This window comes from Chinchilla lanigera, unplaced genomic scaffold, assembly GCF_000276665.1.
Source record: "Chinchilla lanigera isolate Chin_1 unplaced genomic scaffold, ChiLan1.0 scaffold00011, whole genome shotgun sequence".
NCBI lineage: Eukaryota > Metazoa > Chordata > Mammalia > Rodentia > Chinchillidae > Chinchilla > Chinchilla lanigera.
The window spans coordinates 18,773,772-18,797,531 of record NW_004955412.1 but is presented as its reverse complement, the minus strand read 5'-3'; the positions used below and the strand labels follow the sequence as shown (position 1 = coordinate 18,797,531).

Here is a 23,760-nt window from a genome sequence, read left to right as displayed (position 1 = left end):
GACTGCATGTCTTACAGAAGAGCTAAAGGGCAGGCTGGCTTCCATTTGGGGTGCCTTAAGCCACCAGGGTGGCCAAGGAAGATCTTTTCAAAAATTAGAGCTATCAATTCAAAATGGGCTGCTCAGAAAGGTAGTGAGTTCCCCAGCCCCAAAGGTATTCAAATGAAGGCTGGAGAACTGTGCCAAAGACACTGCTGAGCACATTAAATTCTTCAACTCCACAATTTTGCAGCCTCCACTGGGGAGGTGACTCCCCTACCTCCAGATGTTCAGAATCTTGAACTTTCGCTGGGGAGGGGACACCACAGAATATTTCTAATTGGGTGAACTGCATAAAAATCTGCTGTCATTGGCTGAGGAGATGTCACTCTGTCCCCAGGTAGGAGGAAACTGGCCTTTGGATAATCAGATCCAGTGTTCCCTAGAGGGCCTGGCATTCTGATGTTAGTGGGTCCCTCCTGCAGGGTCAGGTCACCATCTCCCCTGAATCCAAGGCCCTCTCCTTGAGGAACTGGCACCTGGGGACCTCCATGCTTGCCTGGGGAAGGAGCTGAGCCCTGTAGGAGGCAGAGAAACCCAGTGTCTGCCTCTCAGGCTGGTCTCAGTCTGTTCTCAGTGGAGGGTCCTCAGGGGATCCCAGAGCTGTATTGCAAGGCCTCCCCAACCCAAGTCCACATTCCCTTTGAACCAGCTCTCGTTAGTTCAAGGCCAGTGTTAACCCTAGAACCTTGAACATGGAAATTAACTGCACCTCAGAGTGCAGACTCCTGTCACAATCAGCAAAATGGGTGCATTGCCACAGCTGCTTCCAACTCCTTGCAAAGTCTAGTCAGTAATGATTGTGATGGTGGCAGGGAAGTAAAGCTCAGAGCCTGTCCCTTTCTCTGCTTTGCACATAATGGGTGTCTGAGAACTGCCTGTTGAATTATGATTGTGTGCCTGCCTCCCCATGGCTCCACTACTGAAGAGTTTAACCTCAATAATTGTTTGTTGAATGAATAAAGGATCTGGAGTGAACCAAAAGGATTTAGGTTTATGTTTAATTGAATGCACAGGGAGAGCTGAGAGTCAAAAGATCTGAATTCCAAGCTACTGACTGGGTGTGTGACCAGAGCCAGTCACTTCAGTACAAGTCTCAGTTTCCTCCTCTGTGAAACGGAGACACGCTTCCAACAGTTGTAAGAGCTAACAAGCAACAGATGTGAAAGAGTTTTGCAAACCCTTGCAAAAAGGCAGGAAAGATAAGGGCTCAGATTCACTGAGTGGACACTTACTATTTTTAATCTGTGGAGCTGCCTATGAAATAGAATTTACACCTCATTGTACAGACAAGGCTCAGGGAGATTAAGTAACTTTCCCGTGGGCCCACAGTCTGGGAGAGCCAGGCTGGGACTGAGAGCTCAGCCTCACTCTGAATCCTACCCTCTGTGTGTCATTTTGTTTGTGGGTGGGGACCTCATCTACTGGTGATGCCCCTGGCCTTTGTTCTCCCAATCATCTCTCCCCGGGCAACACCTGGCAGAGGCCACCCACCAGCCGGAGCTGCCCAGGCCAGGGAGTAATGGGCTCTGTACTCATTGTGTCTCCAGAAAACAGGTTTTTTATCACCCACCACGGCGGGCTGTACATCTCAGATGTGCAGAAAGAGGACGCCCTCTCCACCTACCGCTGCATCACGAAGCACAAATACAGCGGGGAGACCCGGCAGAGCAACGGGGCCCGCCTCTCCGTGACAGGTAAGCAAGGGGGCTGGTGGAGCAGCAGCAAAGCCCACCCTGGGACTCCCACATCCCCACCACAGATGGGGGAGTCCTCATCCACTTGGGGGACTCAGGAAAAAATTAAACAACACAGCACAGAGAGCTCCTGGCCAGACCATTTGGGTTTGGGTGTCCTCCGATAAGGACTTCAGAGCTGCATTCCTCCTGGGAGCCCGTGACAGAGCATACACGGTGTTCCCGAAGAGCTGATGTTCTCACCTGTCCAGTAATGGGCGCTGTGGACCCGCTCTCCCCTTTCTTCTTTTTGCCTTCCCTGCCAGGAAGCTCCTAGATAAATTCTGGTACTCAAACTTCGTAACATTCGTCCTGTCTCTTTTGTGTTTTTTGAGATTCTCTTTTATCAGTGAGTGCACACGAAGCTTTTGTTGTAGGACACCTCACAACATTTGAAAATGCGCAGCATATAATTTACAAACAATGTATTTCTGAGGGATTCTTCTTCTAGGGAGATTGTGGTGTCTGAGGAGGAATGGAAGTTGATGTTTCTTGAATCCCTCTGTGTATCCTGAAATTCTCTTATTTGTTGTCTGGTAGGCACCTCTGTGAAACGTGTATTGTTCCCTATTTTTTGCAGGTGAGCAAACCAAATCCTAGGAAAGCCAAGTAAATTGTCAGAGCTACGTAGCCCCGGAGGAGGCACAGCAAGAATTCAAACTCTGGCCTCACCTGGTCCCAGGGTTCACTCAGCTGCAGGTCCTCAGGGAAAAGGACAGTTGAACGCCCACATCCAACCTCCAGCCGAGAATAAAGAAGGCATATGGTGTCCTTCAAGGAAAGCTTTCTGGAACAGTGGTTTCCAAACTTTCTTGACAGCAAGCCACAGACAGATGTTTTTATCATAGCCTGTGCAATGCACACTGGTATTTTCTCCCACGCCCTTTGAAATGCGCTCTGATATTTTCCGTTCTATTCTATCCTATTTTGATTTTTCTAAATGCTGTTTACACCTTACCAAATGGATTCACAACGTCTTAACAGTTTGTGACCTACAATTTCAAAATCCCTGTCCTGAGGAGGTGGGAATGAAGTGGATTTGGGAAAGGGAAAGAACGGCCAGAACACGCTGGCTTTGGGGCTCAGACCCACAGGGTCACACATGCATTCTTGGCCTCAGGAAGATGAGCAATCCCGGGTGACAGCTCTGCTTCTGTCTGCCTCTGTCATTCTATAGTTTGGTAAGACCTACCCTGATCCACAAATGCCTCACTCCAGGACCGCTGTCATTTGCCTATCACTTTTGGAGAGGAGACCAGGGAAGCAGGAGTTGTGAGGATACTGAATCAGGCTCTAATTCACCCTATGTTCGGTGCTTGGCCCTGTGCCTGGCACATAGTAGGTGCCAAGTAAATATTTATGGCATTAATCAATGCCAACGGAAACTGCATGGTCCTATGGGGAGAGATGGGGTTGGGCTACACAGCATAGTCTTTGTGGTTTGACTTCTGAATCTGCAGCCCAATTCCCAAACACGTTGTATCAGAGTGCTTTGCCTCCAAATTATAGGGACTTGTTTGTATGCTGTTTTGCATCTCATTTGCATGCTTCTCATACAGTGTGGGAGAGGCACAGAAATCCTCTCTCCTGATGCTCGTTCCATTCTCCATGATAATCTAGCCTTTCACCCTCTAGCCTGTCGTTGGACTTCCAGTTTTGGGGAGGGGATAGGCAAGAATCCCTCAAAAAAAGACATTCTTTAAGCTGAAGGCTGTGCCAACCTTCTCCTATGACTCATTCACCACCAGCTGTGGGTAGGGAGGACGGCAGGGGGAGAGTGGTGGCCACCACTCCACTCAGGGACTCAGAGGTAAAGGCCAAACTGAGAAACAGAAGTCAAGACAGGAAGGTTCCCAGGCAGTGCAAGGAGAGAGGCGCAGGCACAGCAAGTGACACTGGACAAGAGAACAGAACAAGAGACACACAAAGACAAAGGAAGATAGAGGAGAAAGAGGAAGGAGGGAGCTGAGGGAAGGGAACAGAGGGGAGGGGGCCCGTGCAGTGACGCGGGGCCCTGATGTGATGGGATGTGACAAGGCAGCTTGTCTGCAAGATGCTTGTCTCGGCAAAAACGCAGCTAATACTGGGGCAAGACCGTGCGGAGGGGACTCACACGGGGAGCCCAGCCCCAACCTCCAGGCTCACTCCCAGTCCCAGACCCCCTCTCCAGGGGATCATCAGTCCCCAGAGAGGCCAGACCAGGGTGTTGGCTGAGGTGTTCCAACCTCTAGTGGCCAGGGACCCTGAGCTCCAGAAAAGGTGTGTTTGCTCTGATTTCCTGAACCCAAAGGCGAGAAGAATGGGAGGGAATAAGGCACAGGGCCGTGTGTGATGGTCAGGAAGGAGGCAGTTATGCTCACTTTTCTTGCCACTGAATGGAGGTAACGGCTGGAGGGCTAATGAGGGGTATTGTTAAAGGGGCATTCAGGAACTAGGCCGAAGTTTCCGTCTCAGCCTTGCAACTCGATAGCTACGCAATGTGACATTGAACACATAATTCTCCGGACCTCAGCTTCCTCATCTGTACAGCACCAGTGACAAAATGCACTGCACTAGGTTGTCATGAAGAGAAAACAGCACCCTGTGGGAAAGCATCACACATGCCCGACACCGAGGAAGCACAAGCAGTCAGTAGCTGCGGCCCCTGTGGTGCTGGGCTGGGCGTTGTCTCCTGGTGCTGCTGCGTTATTATTCCTACTACGTTCCCAAAACGGGCGGGTGGGAACAAGACAGCTTTCAGTTTTCTGTGTTTTCCGAGTTCCGTGAGGCACTTGCAGGAATAATCTGATTTTGCAGTTGCAAAATCCACCTTAATGCAGTAATACCCATTCCATACACCTAGGCACTTTTAGTCTTCTGAGTGCTCTTGCGTGCTCTAGCTCTTTGCAGCTCACCACAGCTCAGCAGGAGGGTCTCGTCAGCCACGCTTACAAAGGAGAAAAGCAGGACCAGAGACAGAACAGTCAGGCTCACATCCCTGGACTCACACAGGACAGAGCCGGGTGCAGAGACCGTGTCCTCAGATCCCCAACCACACAGCACTGCCCACCCGCCTCAGAAGGTCCTAGTAGCCTGCCCAGGGCACCTCGGACCTGGCGTACATGGCCCCATCTCAGTGCACCCCTGGCAATTTCTCAGGGCAGGGCCATCTGTTTCCCTGAGTACTGCGCTCGTGCTGGCATCACCCGGCCCCCAGGGCTGTCGCCATGTACACGCCGCAGCATTTTACTTCTGCTCCGGAGTAATGAAAGAGGTTTCTTTCCCTCAGAATTTAATTTCACGCCTGAGCCTCGGTGATTAATTCCCTCCCCCCGCCCCTTCCTCCACCGCCCTGATGGCCCCCTCTGCTTGTAAATTCTGCGGTGTGCCATGGAATTTGTGTATTTTGCATCAATTAAGTGTCACATTGAATAATTCTTCTCTGGCACGGGGTTTGTTTATCCCAACCATTCCCACCAGGGTGGGGGATGGGGAAGAGGCTGCAGGATCTGGTAGGGAGTGGGGTGGGCACTGAAGAGTGATTACCCTGCACGTCTGCAATGCCATTAGACTGCAAAGCATTTTGACACACGGTGCGCCGTCAGTTGAGATCTGGAGGTACCAGGATCACAACTGTGCAGATGAGGACACTCAGCTCCGAGGTCCTAAGACTCACCTAACATCTCCTGGAATATCAGCAACCAGGTAGAACTTGAATCCAGGCCTCCGGGGCCCCAGCCAGGCTCCTGTGGTCCAGAGGCATCTCCTGCAGACCACTGGGAGGTCAGGAAGGTGCGGTCTCTGGAAAGTCTTTCCCCTAAAGAGAATGCTGGCTTGACCCTTCTCCAGGAGCACAGTTTAGTATGTCAGACTGCTCCATCTTGGACCTCACTTACTGGACAGGCGTGAGGAGAGATCTGGTTTCTGATCTTGGGTCTGCATTGTGATTTGGGCTGGTCCCTGCACCTCTCTGGGCTCGGTGATTTCATCTCTTTGTGCTCTCCAAGGTCCCTATGTACACTATTACTTTTCCAGTCTATAAAATTCTGCAATGTGAAGTTTTATCCAGAAAAATCAGATCCCTGGCCCACCCCACACCCAACCGCCCTGGTTCATCCTCCCTCAAACATTAACAGTTCAGTAGCCTGGGGCCCTGCTCCCTGCCAGCCCTGGGAGGGACAGCCTGTGCTTAACACTGCCTCAAGGTGCTAGCCTCTTCCAGGAAGATAGATGTGTGGCCTGCAGCGGCAGCTGCTAGAAAGAAAGGGAAGGTGGCCACGGCGGCAGGCTGGGGGGTGGTGGGATGATGGCGGGGGGGGGCAGGGGGAGACCCCCATTCCCTGTGCGCTCTTCTGTGCCCTCTGAAGTTTTGCCATGTGCATATATCACCTGTTCAAAAAAACACTTTCAATTTTTTTCTTTCAAAAAAGGAAGGGGATTGTATGAAAATAAAATGAAAAAGAAAGAAAACTCTATGGGAGTCCAGTGAGAATTGCAGGAGGTAGGAGTAGGGGCATCCGGAAGAGGACTGAAGCTGGTTTGTGAAAAATGAATAAGAGTTTTCCACACAGGGCAGACTGGCCAGGTGGCATCCAGGTGACCCAGTGTGCCACAGTGGAAACTGGGGACAAGACAGCAGGGGAATGTCACGCAGGCAGACCAGGCCACAGAAGGCTTTGGGGTTCAGGATAAGGAGTGGGGGTGTAATGTATAGATTAAGCAGAACCTACCAAGGCTGAAAGCAAGGACAGAATCCCAGAGAGGCCATTAGAGTTAGAGCTGCCCTGAGAGCAGGCAGCTCACCCACTCAGAAGGAACGTGGGCGGTGCACACTGAATCCCACCCCTGGGACCTGGTCTTCTGCAGTCTAGGGCTGTGAGCATCATGGGTGCTGGCTCCTCCTGGTCTAGAAATGCTGCACAGAGGAGGCTGTGGGGGTGACAGGTGGCTTGCAGAAGGCTTTGCTTCTGGATCCTTCTGGGCTCCAGCAGAAGTGTGCTGATCATCTCATTAGTCCAGAGAGCAGGCAGGAGAGAGCAGAACAAGGGCAGATAGATGCTCTGGTCCCTGAAGGGCAGTCTGAGACATCAACAAACACTTGCTGAAGACAGCAAACTGAAGATAGTCTCCGTCCCAGAGACACCACTCCTGACATCTGGGTGAAAAGAGCTCTCAGACACACCCTCTGCCTCTGCACCTCACTCTCTGCTTCCTTTTTGCCTGTCTGTCTGTCATTCTAGCCCTGAATTCTCTCCTCCCCCCGCCCCTGCTCTAACCATGGTTCTCCGGGGCTTAGGTGGAGGTCATATTGTCCTGTAGAGCTGCATGAGACTCTCCTGCTAGGATACTGGCAGGCAGCAGCTCCTGTCTGGACTTTGCTTCCTTTCCCAACCCTCCTGCATCCCTCCAGGGTGGACCCCAGGCTGCTGACCCTCTCTGTCTTCCAGACCCCGCCGAGTCCATCCCCACCATTCTGGATGGCTTCCATTCCCAGGAAGTGTGGGCCGGCCACACAGTGGAGCTGCCCTGCACTGCCTCGGGCTACCCCATCCCTGCCATCCGCTGGCTCAAAGATGGCCGGCCCCTCCCAGCAGACAGCCGCTGGACCAAGCGCATCACAGGGCTGACCATCAGTGACCTTCGGACGGAAGACAGTGGCAGCTACATCTGTGAGGTCACCAACACCTTCGGTTCAGCAGAGGCCACAGGCATCCTCACGGTCATTGGTGAGTTGGGGAAGCCTCTCTGCAGCCCCAGTAACCCGTGAGGGCACCACCACGTGACAGGGAGGACTGCTGCCGACCCCAGGGGATGTTCCCGGCTGGCTCAGTAGGCAGCTGGTGTCCTAGAAAAGCAGTTGGTTTGACTCAGTTCTTGCATCATCAGATAGCAACTGACTTTGGGCAGACTACACAACCATGACCAGCGGCTCAGTGTCATTCTCCATAGAATGGAATGATGATCCTCTCGCTCCTACCTCTCAGGAGTCAAATTCGGCAATGGTAATGATGGTGATGAGGATGATGATGAGGTCAGGGCTCTTGGCTTGTTAGGAGGAGGCAGTGTCTGAACTAAGGCAGGCAATACTGATGTTAATTCATTAAATAGGACACACATCCCTACCCGACAGTGACATTCAGAATATTTAGTAATAATTAATAGGGGCAGTGATCCACCAGATCAAACACTGAGTATGAGGAACCAAGCCAGCCATATGAGGAGCTGCCAGCTGGAAATCCACTCTGCTCCTCTCCTATTTTCTCCAGCACAGAGTTTAGTCTACTATAACCTTCACCTCCTTCCCAACTCTTCTGTTACACACAAACACACACTCACACAGTGCGCACAGCTCAGGATATAGGTCAGGAGGACACACACACCCAAATCCTTGGAAAATCAGCAAACCTGACTGTAAGTAGATGTAATATTCACAGCTCTTGCCACAGTCCATACAGGCAAGCAGATACCCTCCCAGGCACAGGCATGAATGTCAAAAATCCACATGGCCTCTTCCCCACACTCACATGCACATGTACACAGTGCCCATGCCTATGCACAGGCACATACACCTTCGCTGTAACATGCTCACATCCAAGTACACTGATGCAGAAGTGCAACAAGCAGCCCTCTCCAGATGTGTGCACACTCGCACTGTGCTGGATGTGTAACTCCTTGATTCTCCTCCACCCCTCAGCTCCTCTGCCCGAGAGGAAGTGGGCTGGCTTTTCTCCACGTCCATCCAGCCTCTCTGCTGCCCCTCTGTCCCAGTTTCATGGAAAGAAAAGCAGTGCTTCCCATATGCCTCTATTCTGCCACCAAGCCCATGCAGAGACAGTGAAGAGTAGAAAGCTGGCAGAGCCCTGGGAGCTCTGGGTGGTGACTGACAAGAGCAGACTACCTGCCTCCTTGTGCACTAACATTTCTCAGGCAGCAGGCAGAGGCTCTGAGGAGTGGAAAGGGAGAGCCAAACGGGAATCACATCTGTGTAGGCGGCACCTGACCTGTGGAGGGGTCCCCTGCTTCTGCAGCCTAAGAACCTGAGCAGAACCTCAAGCTTGTGGAGATCAGAAGAGAGAGGCTGGCTAGGGGCTGGTAACCAGCTGGACAGATAGTCAATGAACACAGCTCAGGTCTTGGTAAAAACACAAGGCTGGAGATGCTGTGCTCCTCCCCTGTAGCTATGGCCCAAAGGGGCAAGAAAAGAGGGGATAACAAGACAGTGTGTTCGGTGTGGTGTTAGCTATGCCCTGGAGGCCCTTGAAGAGGGATCTGAACCCAGACAGGGAGGGGGATGGTGTACAGGAAGGGTTCCTGGAAGAGGTTACCTGGAGCTCTCAGTGTGAAGGATGCGGAGGAATTGCGCAGAGTGCTGCAGGCACAGCCCAGGGTATCAGAAGCAGCCCAGGGGAAGCAGAAACTGCAGGCAGGTTGCTGATGCTCCAGAGAGTATGTGACCTTGTGACACTAGCAAGGGGTAGGAAAGAGGGGAGGGCAGGTTCCTGAGGGTTCTAAATGTGGTGCTGAGTTATCGGGAGCCATGAAGGTTCTGAGCAGGTGGGGATGGCAGCAAGCAGGACCTCTAGTGGGGACAGGGAGCTGATGGACCCACAGGTCCTTATAAACCACAGGCAGTGCTGGTTGTCTGTATGGATGGGTCTGGGGTGGGAAACAGCCAGCAGGGCCGAGAGGTCTCCCTGGTTCCTGGGGTGGGTGGTAGGGAGGATGGTGAGCAAGTCCAGTTCCCACTCTCTTCAGTGAGCTGAGGGAGTTGTACAGTCCCAACAGAGGGACCCGGGCACTGAGGCCTAGAGCAGGAGATCCCTTGGCCCAGTCCACTCGGTTTCTGCCTGCCCCAGCCCCCTCCACCCACAGTAAGCCCTCTTCCTCTTCTTTCTCTCCACCCCCACTTCCCCTCACATCTCCCCTGCCTGATGCGGCCCAGACCCCCTCCATGTGACCCTAACACCAAAGAAGCTGAAGACTGGCATAGGCAGCACGGTCATCCTCTCCTGCGCCCTCACGGGCTCCCCGGAGTTCACCATCCGCTGGTACCGCAACACCGAGCTGGTGATGCCTGATGAGGCCATCTCCATCCGTGGGCTCAGCAACGAGACGCTGCTCATCACCTCGGCCCAGAAGAGCCATTCCGGGGCCTACCAGTGCTTCGCCACCCGCAAGGCCCAGACGGCCCAGGACTTCGCCATCATTGTGCTCGAGGGTGAGCTGGGCACCAGGCAGAGGGTGGATAGGGCTCCAGGTCCCCGCCTCCTCCTGCCAGGGTGGAGTTGATGCTGGCTGGAATCCTCCAGTGCCCACTGTACCCCAGTGCCTCTGCCTCATTTAGGCCTCCCAAGGGCCCCTGTGTACCCACCCCTTTTTTATGTCACTTATTTTATAGTCAAGGAAACTGGGCTTCTATCACTCACCCAAGATCATACAGCTCTGCCCAGCTGAGCTGGGATTTGAACTCAGGCCTCCTAGCCATCCTGTTCAGTTGCCCCTGCCCTCCAAAATTACCAGTTGTCCCTACTGGAGGGTGTTCTTTGAGCCTGAAGGTTTTCAGTCTTCCAGAACTAGAAGAATGCCGGGAACCTCTGAACTTTTGCATCCTCTCCTTGCCTGAAACCTCTTCACAATGGGCTCTGTTGCTTACCAGGGGTCTCGGTTTCTATCTGTTTCCTCTCTTTAAAGCTGCCCCCCACCCCCAGGCTTCCAGATGGAGCAGTTAGGTGAAAAGGGCAGGAAGGAGACAGAGGCGGAACTGAGGCCAAGTGACCCTGGTGGGCACCCCTGACCTCTCCCAGGCATCAGGCTGTCCCCGGGATTTAGATAAAGGTCTCCTCCAGAAGCAGGGACCGGGGCTGGCAGACTGGCCGAGTCTTGGATTAACATCAGCATTTTGGTGTACACCATGGACGAGACATAAAGAGTGCTGTGTTACATTCGCCTGACTTTTCTTTTTCTCTTTTTTTTTCTTTAACTTTTTAAAGTATTTTCCTTTAACTTTTTAAAGTATTTAACACCTATTTTATTCTATTTTTATTTTTAATTGACACAAAATAATCATACAAATAATGGGGTACATTGTGCTTAACAGTCTTCTAATCCTTTAAACAATCTCATGTGGAAGGATGGCCAGGGTTAATAACTGCAGTCCCTGCATCCCATGGGAGGAAGTTTGGATGCAAAAACTAATCATCTCATCCAAGGTTATGAGGTGAGTCAAGGCTTAAGGCTGGATCCCAGACTGCCCACCTCTACTGACTATGGGCAACTTTCACTTGAAGCCTCTGGCGTAGGGCCTTTAGCTAAAGGCGCTGCCGTACCATGGCCTCCCACTGGCAAGGTCACATGCAAAGAGCACTGGAATCAGACTCCGCTAGGCTGGCCCCTGACACACATAGTTCCCACGCAGTTGTCATCCTAAGCCCAGTGTCTTTATGAATAAAGAGAAGAGAAAGGGGCAAACAAGAGAAAATTGAGAGGTGCTCGCATTTATTGAGTTCTTCCAAAGCACGGCACTGAGCAACTTCAGTGCATTAATGTACCTGATCCTCACAATGTCCGGATGATGTGGGTATATGTATTTGCCATCATTATCCTCTTCTTCCACCAGTAGTAGAAGGGCAGACGTGAGGAGGTTAAGTGAGCTGTCCAAAGATACAAGGGTGGATCCAAAGCCACAGCACTGCAGTAATTGCATGCATGAGGCTCTGCGTAGCCCCTTGCACCTGACAGTTATTATTGTTATTGTTTTATTGTTATTATTACGGCTGCTGCTTTGCCTCCTCCCCCTGCCAGGGTGGGGTGGCCTGGGGGGGAACAGTGTCTCCGTGGCTCGGTGACCCTGAAGGGGGCTCCTCGCTCCCTGCAGACGGCACGCCCCGCATCGTCTCCTCCTTCAGCGAGAAGGTGGTCAACCCCGGGGAGCAGTTCTCACTGATGTGTGCTGCCAAGGGCGCCCCGCCCCCCACGGTCACCTGGGCCCTGGACGACGAGCCCATCGTGCGGGACGGAAGCCACCGCACCAACCAGTACACCATGTCCGACGGCACCACCATCAGCCACATGAACGTCTCGGGCCCCCAGATCCGCGACGGGGGCGTGTACCGGTGCACGGCGCGGAACTCGGTGGGCAGTGCTGAATATCAGGCGCGAATAAACGTAAGAGGTGCCTGTCTACATTTAAATATCAGAATAGGCTTTTGAGTTCCTTTGCCATCTCTGTGGTTACCATTATTCTTGTGGTGATTAGTACTGATTATTATTAATCATCATTTTGATTTTAGTAGTGTTCCCTCCCCTCCTTCTCGTCCCCTCCCAGCCCTGGCGTCCACTCTTGTGTGTGAGTGTGCACCCCATGTAATTCACCCCATCCGCATTCCCACCCTCTCCTCCCCTTCTGCTCCCACGGTCCGGCCTGCCCACCCTCCCCACCCCATTCACCCCAGATGGCTCTGGGCCCCAGGCACCTGCTAGCATCTGCCAGCCCCACCAGGGCCTTGCAAGGACAGAGACAGGGTAGGCGCAGAGGGGCCAACCTTGACCTTAACTAGCAGCTGTGTTCCCAGCATCCCCCCACGAGCCAGCTCCCAGTGCTCCAAGAGATGTAGGTGGCCAGGAGCCAGGGTGTCATCTTCTCCCCATAAGGCTCAAACCATTAAGAGTAGCAGGCTGAGGCCAGTTGGGGGTGTCCCAAGGCAGGGAGCCTCCAAGAGTAGGGGAGAAGGTGATCATCCCCGTATCTCACTTCTCCAAGTCACCACGGTGAGAGCACTCTCCTCTCATGCTCGTTGTAGCCCTGTGGGTCTGACTGGTCTTCATCGGACCCTACCAGTGACCTCTGACCCAAGGACTGAGGCAGAGCAGTGGGTGGGAAGGACCGGGCACTGGGTACTAGCAGTTGCCCTGGGAGCAGGTAAGGGATATACAGGGTGCAGTTTCATACCAAATCATCTCACTCCACATGGGAAATGTGGCTTCCCCTCTAGCAACCCTTGTCCTCCCTTTGGGTTGGAAGGGAAGTGCTGCAGAGCCCTGAGAGATTCACTAGTCCTGCTCTCATCTTAGATGGAGACCTGAGGCCCAGAGACTGCCTTGACCCTCTGCAGCATGGTCCTCTGAGCCCCCTGCCCCACCCGACAAGAGGCCCTGTTCATAGCCTCTTCTCGGGCCCACAATACACCTTCACCTATGGAAAGAAAATCACGAGCTCATCCATGAAGCCCTTTCTGTGGCCCTTTAAGGTCACATGTTATCCTCTGGGGATAAGGCCAGTGTGATCAAGTAGAGCAAATTATACAGTGTCCACATTTCCATTTAACCCCCAAATCCTAACCTCCCCATAAAGGGGGACTTGCCCTCCCAAATCCCAGCCCTCGATCCTGATGAGGCTACAGTTCAGCCCTGTCCCCTGTCCCGTGAGGACAGATTCTCAGTACAAGCATAGAGAGCACATACCGGTTACAACTGTTTGACACAACAGCGAGGCCTGGAGAGATCGTGGGTGACCCCACGCCCGACCTCTGCCAGTCGCCTTGGAAATGACCCCCCCTGCCCCCACCAAATTTTCACACCAGAAGTCTCAGGTGCGAAGCAACCAAGAAGAACACGCCAGGGTGGTGCCGGGCTGTCCCTGGCTGACGGCACCGCTTGCCCCTCCTCTCCGCCTCCTCCCTCCCGACCCCGCAGGGCCCCCTAGCATCCGGGCGATGAAGAACATCACAGCAGTCGCTGGGCGGGACACCCTCATCAACTGCCGGGTCATCGGCTACCCCTACTACTCCATCAAGTGGTACAAGGATGCCCTGCTGCTGCCCGACAACCACCGCCAGGTGGTATTTGAGAACGGGACCCTCAAGCTGACTGACGTGCAGAAGGGCATGGATGAGGGGGAGTACCTGTGCAGTGTCCTCATCCAGCCCCAGCTCTCCATCAGCCAGAGCGTCCACGTGGCTGTTAAAGGTAGGCCTCCCACCGCCACCCCTGCCTGGCCTGGTGTTGGCACTCAGAAGAAATGGGGCAGCGCAGAAGATCTTGGGGGGACACAAGCAGCCATGAGTTCTCCAGGTTCCCCAGTAGGCAGCAGGCTAAAGCAGCCCAGACACAAAGACACAAGGGCTCAGTTATAGTCAAAGAGGAAGCAGGCCACCTCTGGGCAGGAGACCCAGGCCAGAGACAATAGGCTTTGCCAAGGCGCTGATGTCACGGTGGAGCCATCGGGAGCCCAGCGGGGTCACATCAGAGATGAGCAACAGGAGGCCAGGGTGGAAGAGAAGCAGCCAGCTGCCCTGCCTCCCTCCTGGGGGACAGTGGCCATCCTGGGCTGCTCCAATGAGATGGGGAAGGACCTTCCACCTTCTAGTATCACCTGAGGCCGAGAAAGCACTGCCCCTCCCAGCCCTTTCTGCTCCCCTGGGTGCTCCCCTTCCTGCTCCTCTGTGTCTGCCAGCTATAAGAGAGCCATTCAGTAAGTTCATTGGTTGAATGAATGAATGTAAACGAACAGATGAGAGAATGTGTGGGCCGCTGTCGGCTCTGGGGTTATGCAGGTGTGTGAAGCCCCCAGATACCTTCTTTGGGAGCTGGTGGGCCTGGACACTGTGTGAAACAAGGGTTCCCAGTTGCTCTAGGCACAGGACGGGGAGGTGGATCCTGCCAGGCCTGGTAAAGGAGAGGTGAGTGCAATGACCCAGGTTGAGGGAAGGGCAGGCTGGGAGAGGAATGTGTGCCCCACACTCCACCTCAGGAAGGAAGGAACAGCTCCAGGGACCCCCTAGGAGGGACACGGAAGAGAGTCCCTGAGACTTCTGAGAGCTCCTGTAGTCTGGGGGCCTCTCTCCTCCTAAGCCTCTGTCACCCCAGGGAAGCAGGGAGGAAAAGCTGGAAAGACCCCCTACACACACATCCTCAAGAGATGAGAGGTGGGGACATTAACCAAGAGAGGAAAGTTAATCTGGATCCATGTCCATGGGAAGGAAAGAGATGGGGTTCTGCCAAGGGGCTCTGACACAAGGGAAGGTCCCCTGTGCTTCAAACCCAGTGTCTTCTTTGCTTGGAGATCAGAAACAAGATCAAATGGAGGTGTTGTTAACAGAAGACAGAAGGACCTGGGTGGTGGGGGTTGGTGGTTTGGGCCATTCAAGCATGCAGTGGCCATGCAGGTGGGCAGGTCTGCGGGACAGCTGGGAACGCTGAGCAGAAGCAGCAAGAGGCTGGGTCGGTGCTTGTCCCTGCGCTCCTTGTCACCGGGCTCACCCTCATTGGTGCTCAGGAGCTGTGTCAAATGCATCTTTGTGTACCCACCACCTGTCACAGTGCCAGACAGTGTACGTTTGTTGAACTGAAACTGAGACATTTGTCTGGGTTGGAGCGACTTATGAAAAGCCTCACTCTGAGCGCCAAGAAGTGGGGGCTCTGTGGCCGGCTCAGGCCTGCAGAGGAGAGAGGATACCCTGACAGCTCCACCTCCATGCTTCTCTGCTCTTGCACATTAGTCAGCTGGGAAGGTGTCAGGGTCCCCATCTTAGCTTAGTGTTTCTGCCCAGCCCCAGGGGCTTGCTGTGCCGGTAGGAACCTCACAACCCCCAGGCCACATCCCCACCCCTGACATCCTGGGCAAATCCACTTGGTAACAATGGGATACAGCACAGCCTGCTCCCCCTCCCACCCAGCATCACAACGCCTGTATCCATTTCTGCTACACGCAGTGGACCGAGAGTTTACAGTGTAAACATCACATATTAAAACATCTACCCTTTGCTCCACTCCTTCACCCAGCTGCACCAGCAAGCATTTGGCCGTGTTTGTTAGCTAAAAAAAAATAATAATAACAGGGCTCCAGTGAGCCTCAGAGTACTCGGAACATCCTGAAAGCTGCTTCTGCTCATCAATTATTCAGCCCCATTCAGGGAACGATCAGTCCTAATGAATTGAATCTGATGCATTCCGTCTCAGCAGCTTGCTGAGCCCGTTGTGAAGTGCTGAGCGACAGTGTCTCCCCAGCTCAGGGAGAAAGATGGGGAAGAGTGTGTGTCTGTGTGTGTGTGTATGTGTGTGTGTCTGTGTGTCTGTGTGTCTGTATGTGTGTTTGTCTGTGTGTGTGTGTGTGTGTGTGTGTGTGTCCCCTACAGGTTCATAGCACACATTCCCTTCTCCCCACTATCAGGGTCTGAAAAATCCCAGAAATTCAGCCGTAGAAAGGGTGAGGTCACCTGCCTCCTCTCCAGATCAACAAGCCACACTCCTGTGAGGGACTCTGGGATCCATGCCCCGACACTCCAAAAGCTTAGTGCCTCGTCTCCACTCCCTCGCTGACTCCCTCTCCCCACCTCATTAGAATGCACTTTTGCAGAAGAACCCATCAAAGCTGATTATGATCACGCTGCTTGATTAGCGGCTGCACTCCTCCAAGAGCTACCCAAGGAAGGGGGTGGAGAAGACGCCCCTGGGCATGGCAAGGGACCCTGACTCAGGGGAGGAAGGGGTGGGACCCCATGTCTGCTGACCACTGGAGAGGGCATCACATAAGAAGCTCAGAGCAAACAGGGCAAAAAGGGGCAAGGCAGGGCTGGACTAGGGGGCACTAGAAGCTAGAGATAAAACTGGAAGTCCCCCTCTACCCTACCCCCACTTCCCTTTGGCCAAGGGCTGGCAGGCAGGGCAGGGCGAAAACCCATGCTGCTCCATGAGCTGGAAAAACAACTGCTGACTGCGTTCCTTCTGGGACTGCTTGTCTTCTAATGAATTTTTCAAACACTGAGCTGAGAAGAGCAGACTACACCCGACATGCATGCACATGCATAGGCAGAGACATGCGTGCGAGTGCACAGCCCTGTACACCCTATAGGTATGTTCATGCATCAGAGTAGCACCCTAGCCCGTTCACATCTGAGCACCCACACATATACCTGTGTACTAGCAGTTACTCCTGCAGCAATGCTTCCCCTGTTGGTGTCCTCCTGCAAGGCAAGCTTCCCATGCCACAAAAAGTGGCTACAGGTGGGACAGTAGGAAACATTGCCCAGGTGAGCCTGCTGCTGCCCTTCAAGGAGAGAGGAAAAGGAGAGAGGGTGGAGGACGCATTGAGGACTGCCTGGGCTTGGCACATGCAACTCTGACTTGCACAGGGGAGCCGAGCTGCAAGGGAGGGTGTTGTCTCCGGGCTTCCAAAGAGCTCCATGGCAGATGCTAAGAGGAGGGCACACAGATCCTACCTGCAGTTGGTGACTTTAGGGCCCCCTGTAGCTGGAAAATAATGTAGCATAAAAGCATCTCTGGGCACAGAGACTGAATGTTTAATTAACTAGGAAGGAGAAGCTGTAACTTGGGCCCCTTGGCATTCGCTCAGTGAAGAAACAGCTCCATCTTTATATCTGAGCCTCCAAAAGCCTCTGAGGCAAAACAAGGGTATAAGGCACTTTCTGCCTATGCTCAGCAGGGCCAGACCTGGGAGGCAGTACCAGGTCCCCATGGAGAGAAAGCAGAAGAAGGCACATACACCCACAGACAGATACCCTCAGCCTCAATGCCCATACTCCCTACCCACACTGATTCACACTTACCTAGTACAGCGCTTCCACTGTGGCTCCACCCAGAGCTGTAGTATGCATGGAACCTTGGTGGAGGGCATCCTCTCCCACTCAGGTGAATGGTTGGGGGTTCCTGTGATTATGGGGCGTAAGAAAAGGCCAGCTGCCTGGCCTGGCCAGGTGCGTGCTATCGGCAGAAGTAGAGCTTTGGAAGGAATCCTACTAGAATCCACAGGTTGGGGCTGAAGTAGTGGACAACAGGCTCCATAGGTCAGTGCCTAATTGCCCTTGAGGGGATAAGAATTGAGGAAGTTGCTGCCGGCAACCTTGTTTCTTCTCCCAAAGAAGCCAGGAACATAGGAACAAGTAACCTCCTTAGGGGCAAACAAGGTGCGTGACAATGGTGAAGATGGCGATCCTGATGAGCAAGCAACAGCAGCATCCGTTCTTTATCCAGGGACCTTGGCTACATGGCCACTCTATCCTAGGCACAATCTCAGGTTCTCCCAACATGTCTATGCTCAAAGCAGATGAAACTCCCTGTCTCGAGGAGCATGCATTTTAGTGGAGAAACATCTCAGATCAAATACATACAAGATGTGTAGTGTGAAACAAAGAGTGGGACAGAGCACCAAAGGGAGGAAGAAGGGGCTTGCCATTCTGAATAAGGAGGTCAGGGAAGGCCTTTCTGAGATGAGAGGATTGTGATAAAAACTGCAACAAATTGTTGTTATTCCTAGAACATGAGACTTGTTTGAACTAGGAAGTCAGGGTCAGGCTTTAGGGTTAATTGTACAACCCCTCCATTTTGCGGATGAGAAAACATGCTCAGAGGCGGAGGCTGGGTGGTAGAGGTGAGGCTATGTGCCCATGGTCATTTGTGTGGGTGGCAGAGCCTGGAACCCAGGCTCCTGGCCGAGGCCTGGCTCTTTGTCATCTTCATACTGCATGGGCAAAGAGGCCCTGACTTCCCACATGAACACTTTGCTAGCAGGTGCAGTAAATAAAAGGCTCAGCCTCAAAGACAGATGATAAGAGACCCCATAAAGCGTTTATGGGCTGGGCTGGGGGTCAGCAGGGCATGACAATTCCAAACAAGTGGCTGTAAAAGCTTTATGGGGGCCAGACACCAAATGAACAGCCACGACACCACCGTCTCTTCCCCGCCACTCCGTGCTCCAGCCTCCAAACCATCAAGGCATCTTACTACGGGTGGCCACAGCCGGAGCAGGGCTCCTGGAGACAAACCTCCAGGTTGTTCTGCATTTGAGGCCCTACATCCAGGCCACCTGCTGGGGAAATGCTAGGACTCAGGGGTGAGAGGGCTGAGGACAGCATTCAGCACTGAAATGGGCCTGGTCACTCTGGGTGGAGGGTGACGCCATCTACTCAGGGACCCTGTGATGGGAATGCTAGGAGCCAGAGCTTCACAGGGAGCTCTATGGCTCCAGCTGAGCAACCCTGACACCCCATAAGTTCAGGACCCTGCAACAGACTGGAGGGAGAAGAAAGCCTCAGTTTTAAGGAGTGCATGGCTAGGGGGGCTCCTACGCAGGGTGTGGAGCTCTTCAGTTTTTGTAGGAAGCGACTGCCTTCTCAAGAATTGATTTCCCAAAAGTGGAAGTGGACACAAACATATACAGCTGGCTCGTGCCTGTCCCCTGAGCATAGAGGAAGGTGCAGTTGAGTCACAGGTCAGAAAAAAGCCTCAGGCCTGGGCAGTCACCTCCTATAAAAACTGAAGAGCCCCACATCCTGCCTAGGAGACCCCTAGCCATGCAGTCCTTAAAACTGAGGCTTTCTTTTCCCTCCAGGCTGTCTCAGGGGCCTGAACTTACAGGGTGTCGGGGATGCTCAGCTGGAGCCATAGAGTTCCCTGGGAGCTCTGGCTACTAGCATTCCCAGTACAGGGTCCCTGAGTAGATGGCATCAGCCATAGCATGATGCTTGCTCCATCAGCTGCCATAGTGACACCACATCTTTATGGTGGAGAGGAGGGAGGGTCTCTGAAAAGTTGTCTGGTCATCTGCCTCCTATAGAACAAGAGCGTTCTGGAGCCCTGGCCCAGTCCAGCTGAGTGTTGAAGACCCCAGGGTGCTGGAAGCTATTCTACAGCCTCTCCAGTAGACACTCATGTCCCTCCTGCAGATCATTAGGGAATGACAGTCATCATGTGGCCTTAGCCCCTGGGGTTCACTCCCCCCGTTACCTCATGTAGTTTTGCATGCATATATGTCCTTCAGTTGTCGTTTCCAACACCATAAGGCTATGGTCACCCCACGCATGCAAAAAGACATGTCCCTCTGCTCTGAGCTCAGTGTCTGTGTAGCCAGGTGGCACTTGCCCAGGAATCACAAAGAGTAGTGCCTTACCTTCCCCAGTCAATGAGCAGCTCCTGAGGCTCCGTCTGCAGTTTCCACGTGTCTCTGCTTCTCCAGCCCACACGGAGCATAATGCCTTCACAGAGCAGGCATTTCATAAATATTAGATGAATAGTTAATTAATGAATTAACCTGCCATAGTAACTTGTTCCATTATCAAATCCCTTCTTACAGAGAGAGAGATAGTTTTCCCCTTGCCTGAACTAAATCTTCCTGTCTAATTTCACTCTGTCTCTATCCTGTTGCTCTTTTCTTAATGCCATTGTAACACTCTGGCCGTCTGTCCCTAGGGCATAGGCCTCCAGACTTGACTGTCCCTTGGCCTACTCCCCCACCCCCTTGCTTTGCCCACATATCCTACCCTCCAGTCCTTCATCACTACCAATGCGTTCCCAATGCTGGTGTCCAAGTGTCCACAGCCTCTTCAATCCCAGGAGCCAGACTGGACCTATGACAGAAAGGGCCTGGGCCCAGGAAGAACTGAGAGAGGAGCTTCTGGCTTCAGAGTGTCAAGGCATAAGCAGGTCCTGCATCTCTGTTCTGAGGACTCGATCCTGGCCCACAGCATAAGTGAACCTCTGAGGTCACCCTGAAAATGTATCCAGACATATGTCCATTTGTTTACTCACTTACCAAGCATTTATTGGGCACTTATTATTTGCCAGGTAAATAGTCCAAGCTACATAAATCTTAGCTCTGAAGCCCCAGAAAGGTGTTAGTCCTGCCCACTGCCCTGTGACAAGCACCCTAGTCAATCCATGCAACCTGGTCTCTGCAGAAATTCTGTCTGAAGTCCAAAGAGACCTAGAGACCTAGATCTGACCAGCGTGTGCACTTGCTCTCACGCACACATACACACACACATACACATGCACATATGCACAGGAAAATCCGTAGGCCAACCAGTAGAATCTCTAGGAAGTCTTAGTAATGGCCACTGAATTATTAGAATTGGGGTTTCAGAGAAATCAATCTAGAGATGTCCACTGCCCAACAATGTCCCGCCCCACAGAAAAGGAGCAGTCAGTGACATGGATGAGTTGATCTGGATGATGACTAAGACACCCAAGAAACTTGGCTGGGTTTTAGGACCTGGTCTGGGCCCAGATGGTTCTGGAATAAAGTGAGTCAAAGCCAGGTAGGAGGCCAGGAGCACATAGGGTAAGAGAGGAAGACGGATGCCCAGCTCTGCTTGCCAGGCAGGACTAAGGAGTGGAACTATGGGTAGCTATGGTACACTGATGGAGTTCCAGCTGGAGCAGAGGCCAAGGCAGGGGATGCCACTGACAACATCAATGGTGGGCTCCACTGGGAGTCATGGAGGCAGCATCCTCCTAAATGTCACTTCCTCCAGACCTGGAGCTCTTGGTCAAGACCTTCCCAGGGATCAAGAGGGCTGCCAAGGGCTTCCTATGTCTCCACTGGCCAGTCCACACAGACAGCTCCCCATGGAGCCCTGGGAGTCCCTGAAGGCCTTGCAGGATGCCGTTTATCCTCCCTCCTCAGGCTCATCCTTCTGTGGCCACTCTGGCTGAGCAGAGGGTAGCGTGTAGCAGGCATCTAAGGAGGGGCAGAGCTGATGCCTGGGAGAAGGCTAGGACTGTGGACAGCCTTGTAATTTAATTATTTGACTGCAGAAAGGAGATCTCATCTACTGGGTGCTCGTCCTTGTTAAGCTAATTGTCTGTCTCCTTCACTCTCCCCCCACCCCACTCCGCTTGCTGGAGAAACTGCTGCAGCCTAATTGAGTTATCATAAAGATAATGTCTGATGCTATAGCCAGAGCTGAGAAAGGAGGATCCATCTCACAGTGCTCCGGCTCCAGACAGGTCCCCCAAAGGCAGAGACATGGGCGGGGAGGGAGGGAGGCTATGTGTGTGGGGCTCTGCACAAGGAGTCTAACTACACAGCTATCTCAGAAACCACGTGGGTCCCTCTGCCCTTTCCTGCCATCCAAGGAGTTCACTTGTGAGACAAAAGGGTCTCCAGTCTCAGCACGTTTGGGTCTTGCTTGGAGAGACAGGCAAGCAGCATGAGCCCAGACTTGGGGAGCAGACAGACCAGGTTCCAAATCTCTGTGTCACCTGTAGTGAGCAGGGTCACTTAGGGAAATTACTTCTCAGTGTTGGACCTCCATGTTTTCATCTATAAAGTTAGGCTCACATCACATTTTTGTCAGGAGGATACAGTGAGATAAAAATATATAAAGCAACTGAAACAACCAGTGATAGGCACTTCTGCTCATCTGTCCTGATGCTTCATGTCCATGGAGAGGGATAGGGCTGGAGAAGGGACCTCTATGGAAGGAGACAAGAGTATAGTACCTTGGTTTTAGACAAGCAGCCATGAGGGAGTCCCTGGGGGGAGGTCTGGATGCCAGCCTTCTTTAACTGACACCTAGACATCTCACCTCTATCCATGCCAGACTCCTAGAGGGCTCCAAGACGCTTGTCTGAGATGAGGATATGGGCAACAAGCTCAGCAATGGGTCAGCAGGCAGTTGGGGGTCAAGAAGCCCAAGAGGCAAAGTCAAGGACAAATCTGAAGATCAGGCCTTATGCAAGTGGGCCAAGGCCCTAGACAGAGACAGTGCGTCCAGGTCGAGGTGGGGTAGCAGCCAGGCACAATGGCAGAGCACCCCAGTATTCCCAGGAGGGCCTGCATGAATAGGAGAACAAGGAGAGCTCGATTCAAGGCCAACCCTCATGTTGGGCAACCCAGAGTCCAGGTGAGGCAGCTGGCCAGACTGCAGCAAGTGGGCCCTGACTGCATCCCCCACCCTCCCAGTGCCCCCTCTAATCCAGCCCTTCGAGTTCCCACCCGCCTCCATTGGCCAGCTGCTCTACATCCCCTGCGTGGTGTCTTCGGGGGACATGCCCATCCGCATCACTTGGAGGAAGGATGGACAGGTGATCATCTCAGGCTCGGGCGTGACCATCGAGAGCAAGGAATTCATGAGCTCCCTGCAGATCTCCAGCGTCTCCCTCAAGCACAACGGCAACTACACCTGCATCGCCAGCAACGCCGCAGCCACCGTGAGCAGGGAGCGCCAGCTCATCGTGCGTGGTAAGTGGGTCAGGCCAGCCATGAGGAAGGAAGCATCACAACCACTGCCTTAGAGTTCCAGCTTGAATCAGAGTGTCACGGGCGATTGCCTCTAGCAGAGCTTTTAAAGATGGAGCAATCCAAGCCTCTTATTTCCCATGGCAGGAAACTGAGGCCGAATGGAGAGACACTTGCTCCATTAGTCATTGGTGAAAGTAGGATTGGAACCCAGGACCCCCATCTCCCATTTCAATGTTTGCATCTTGGGTTTCAGAAACTGTCCCCTCCCAATCCTGTGATGACTCAGGAAGTGCTGACCCCATGTGGAAGGTGCCCAAGCCCTAGGAGACCTGTAAAAGACCCACATGACCCGTTCTTCACTACCTTTCCTCTCCCGCTAGTGCCCCCTCGATTTGTGGTGCAGCCCAACAACCAGGATGGCATCTATGGCAAAGCTGGTGTGCTCAACTGCTCGGTGGACGGCTACCCCCCACCCAAGGTCATGTGGAAGCATGCCAAGGGTGAGTCCCTGGCTCAGCCAGCAGCTCCAGGAGGGGAGGGGGGAGGGAAGGAGGGAGTGCTCTGATGGGACAAGGACCTGTTCTCCGCTTACAATCACTAACCCTGGGGAGCATCCTAGGTTCCGAGCTTTTGGGGCCCCCTTGCTACACGTAATGTTGGAGTCATCTTCAGCCACCCACAGGGTCTGTGGACCAGGGACAGCATCATGCTGACTCCACATTTCCTCTTGCACCGTGAACTTGAACTTCTTCCCCGCTGCAGCCCTAAAACTAAGTGCGCATCCGCTTTTCCCACCGCACCTGCCCACCCCGGCACCCCAGAGGCTCAGTGCCTAAGGCAGCTTCGCACCAGTCTACCTGTCCTGGAATCTTGGTTCTTCTTAGAGCCCAACTTAATCCCAAGAATGCATTTGGTATCTGACTTAGCCTATATCATAGACTTTGTCCACGGCTGAAACTAGGGAGGGTGAGGGGGTTTCCCAACCCCCTACCCCAGTCCAGGATGGCTGGCCTCCTTCCCAGCCCTGGT

The 23,760-nt window shown here is 53.2% G+C and overlaps 1 protein-coding gene across 1 annotated transcript in view; it reads left to right on the top strand.

Moving 5' to 3' along the window:
- Dscaml1 (Down syndrome cell adhesion molecule like 1) overlaps nt 1–23,760 on the top strand; it is a 314,095-nt gene that overhangs the window by 225,007 nt on the left and 65,328 nt on the right. Inside the window, exons 4-10 of the mRNA XM_005378218.2 lie at nt 1,590–1,736; nt 7,202–7,480; nt 9,697–9,972; nt 11,629–11,925; nt 13,446–13,718; nt 22,453–22,731; nt 23,112–23,231. Of these exons, the coding sequence (XP_005378275.1) occupies nt 1,590–1,736; nt 7,202–7,480; nt 9,697–9,972; nt 11,629–11,925; nt 13,446–13,718; nt 22,453–22,731; nt 23,112–23,231 (1,671 nt within the window). The remainder of the gene's footprint in view (nt 1–1,589; nt 1,737–7,201; nt 7,481–9,696; nt 9,973–11,628; nt 11,926–13,445; nt 13,719–22,452; nt 22,732–23,111; nt 23,232–23,760) is intronic.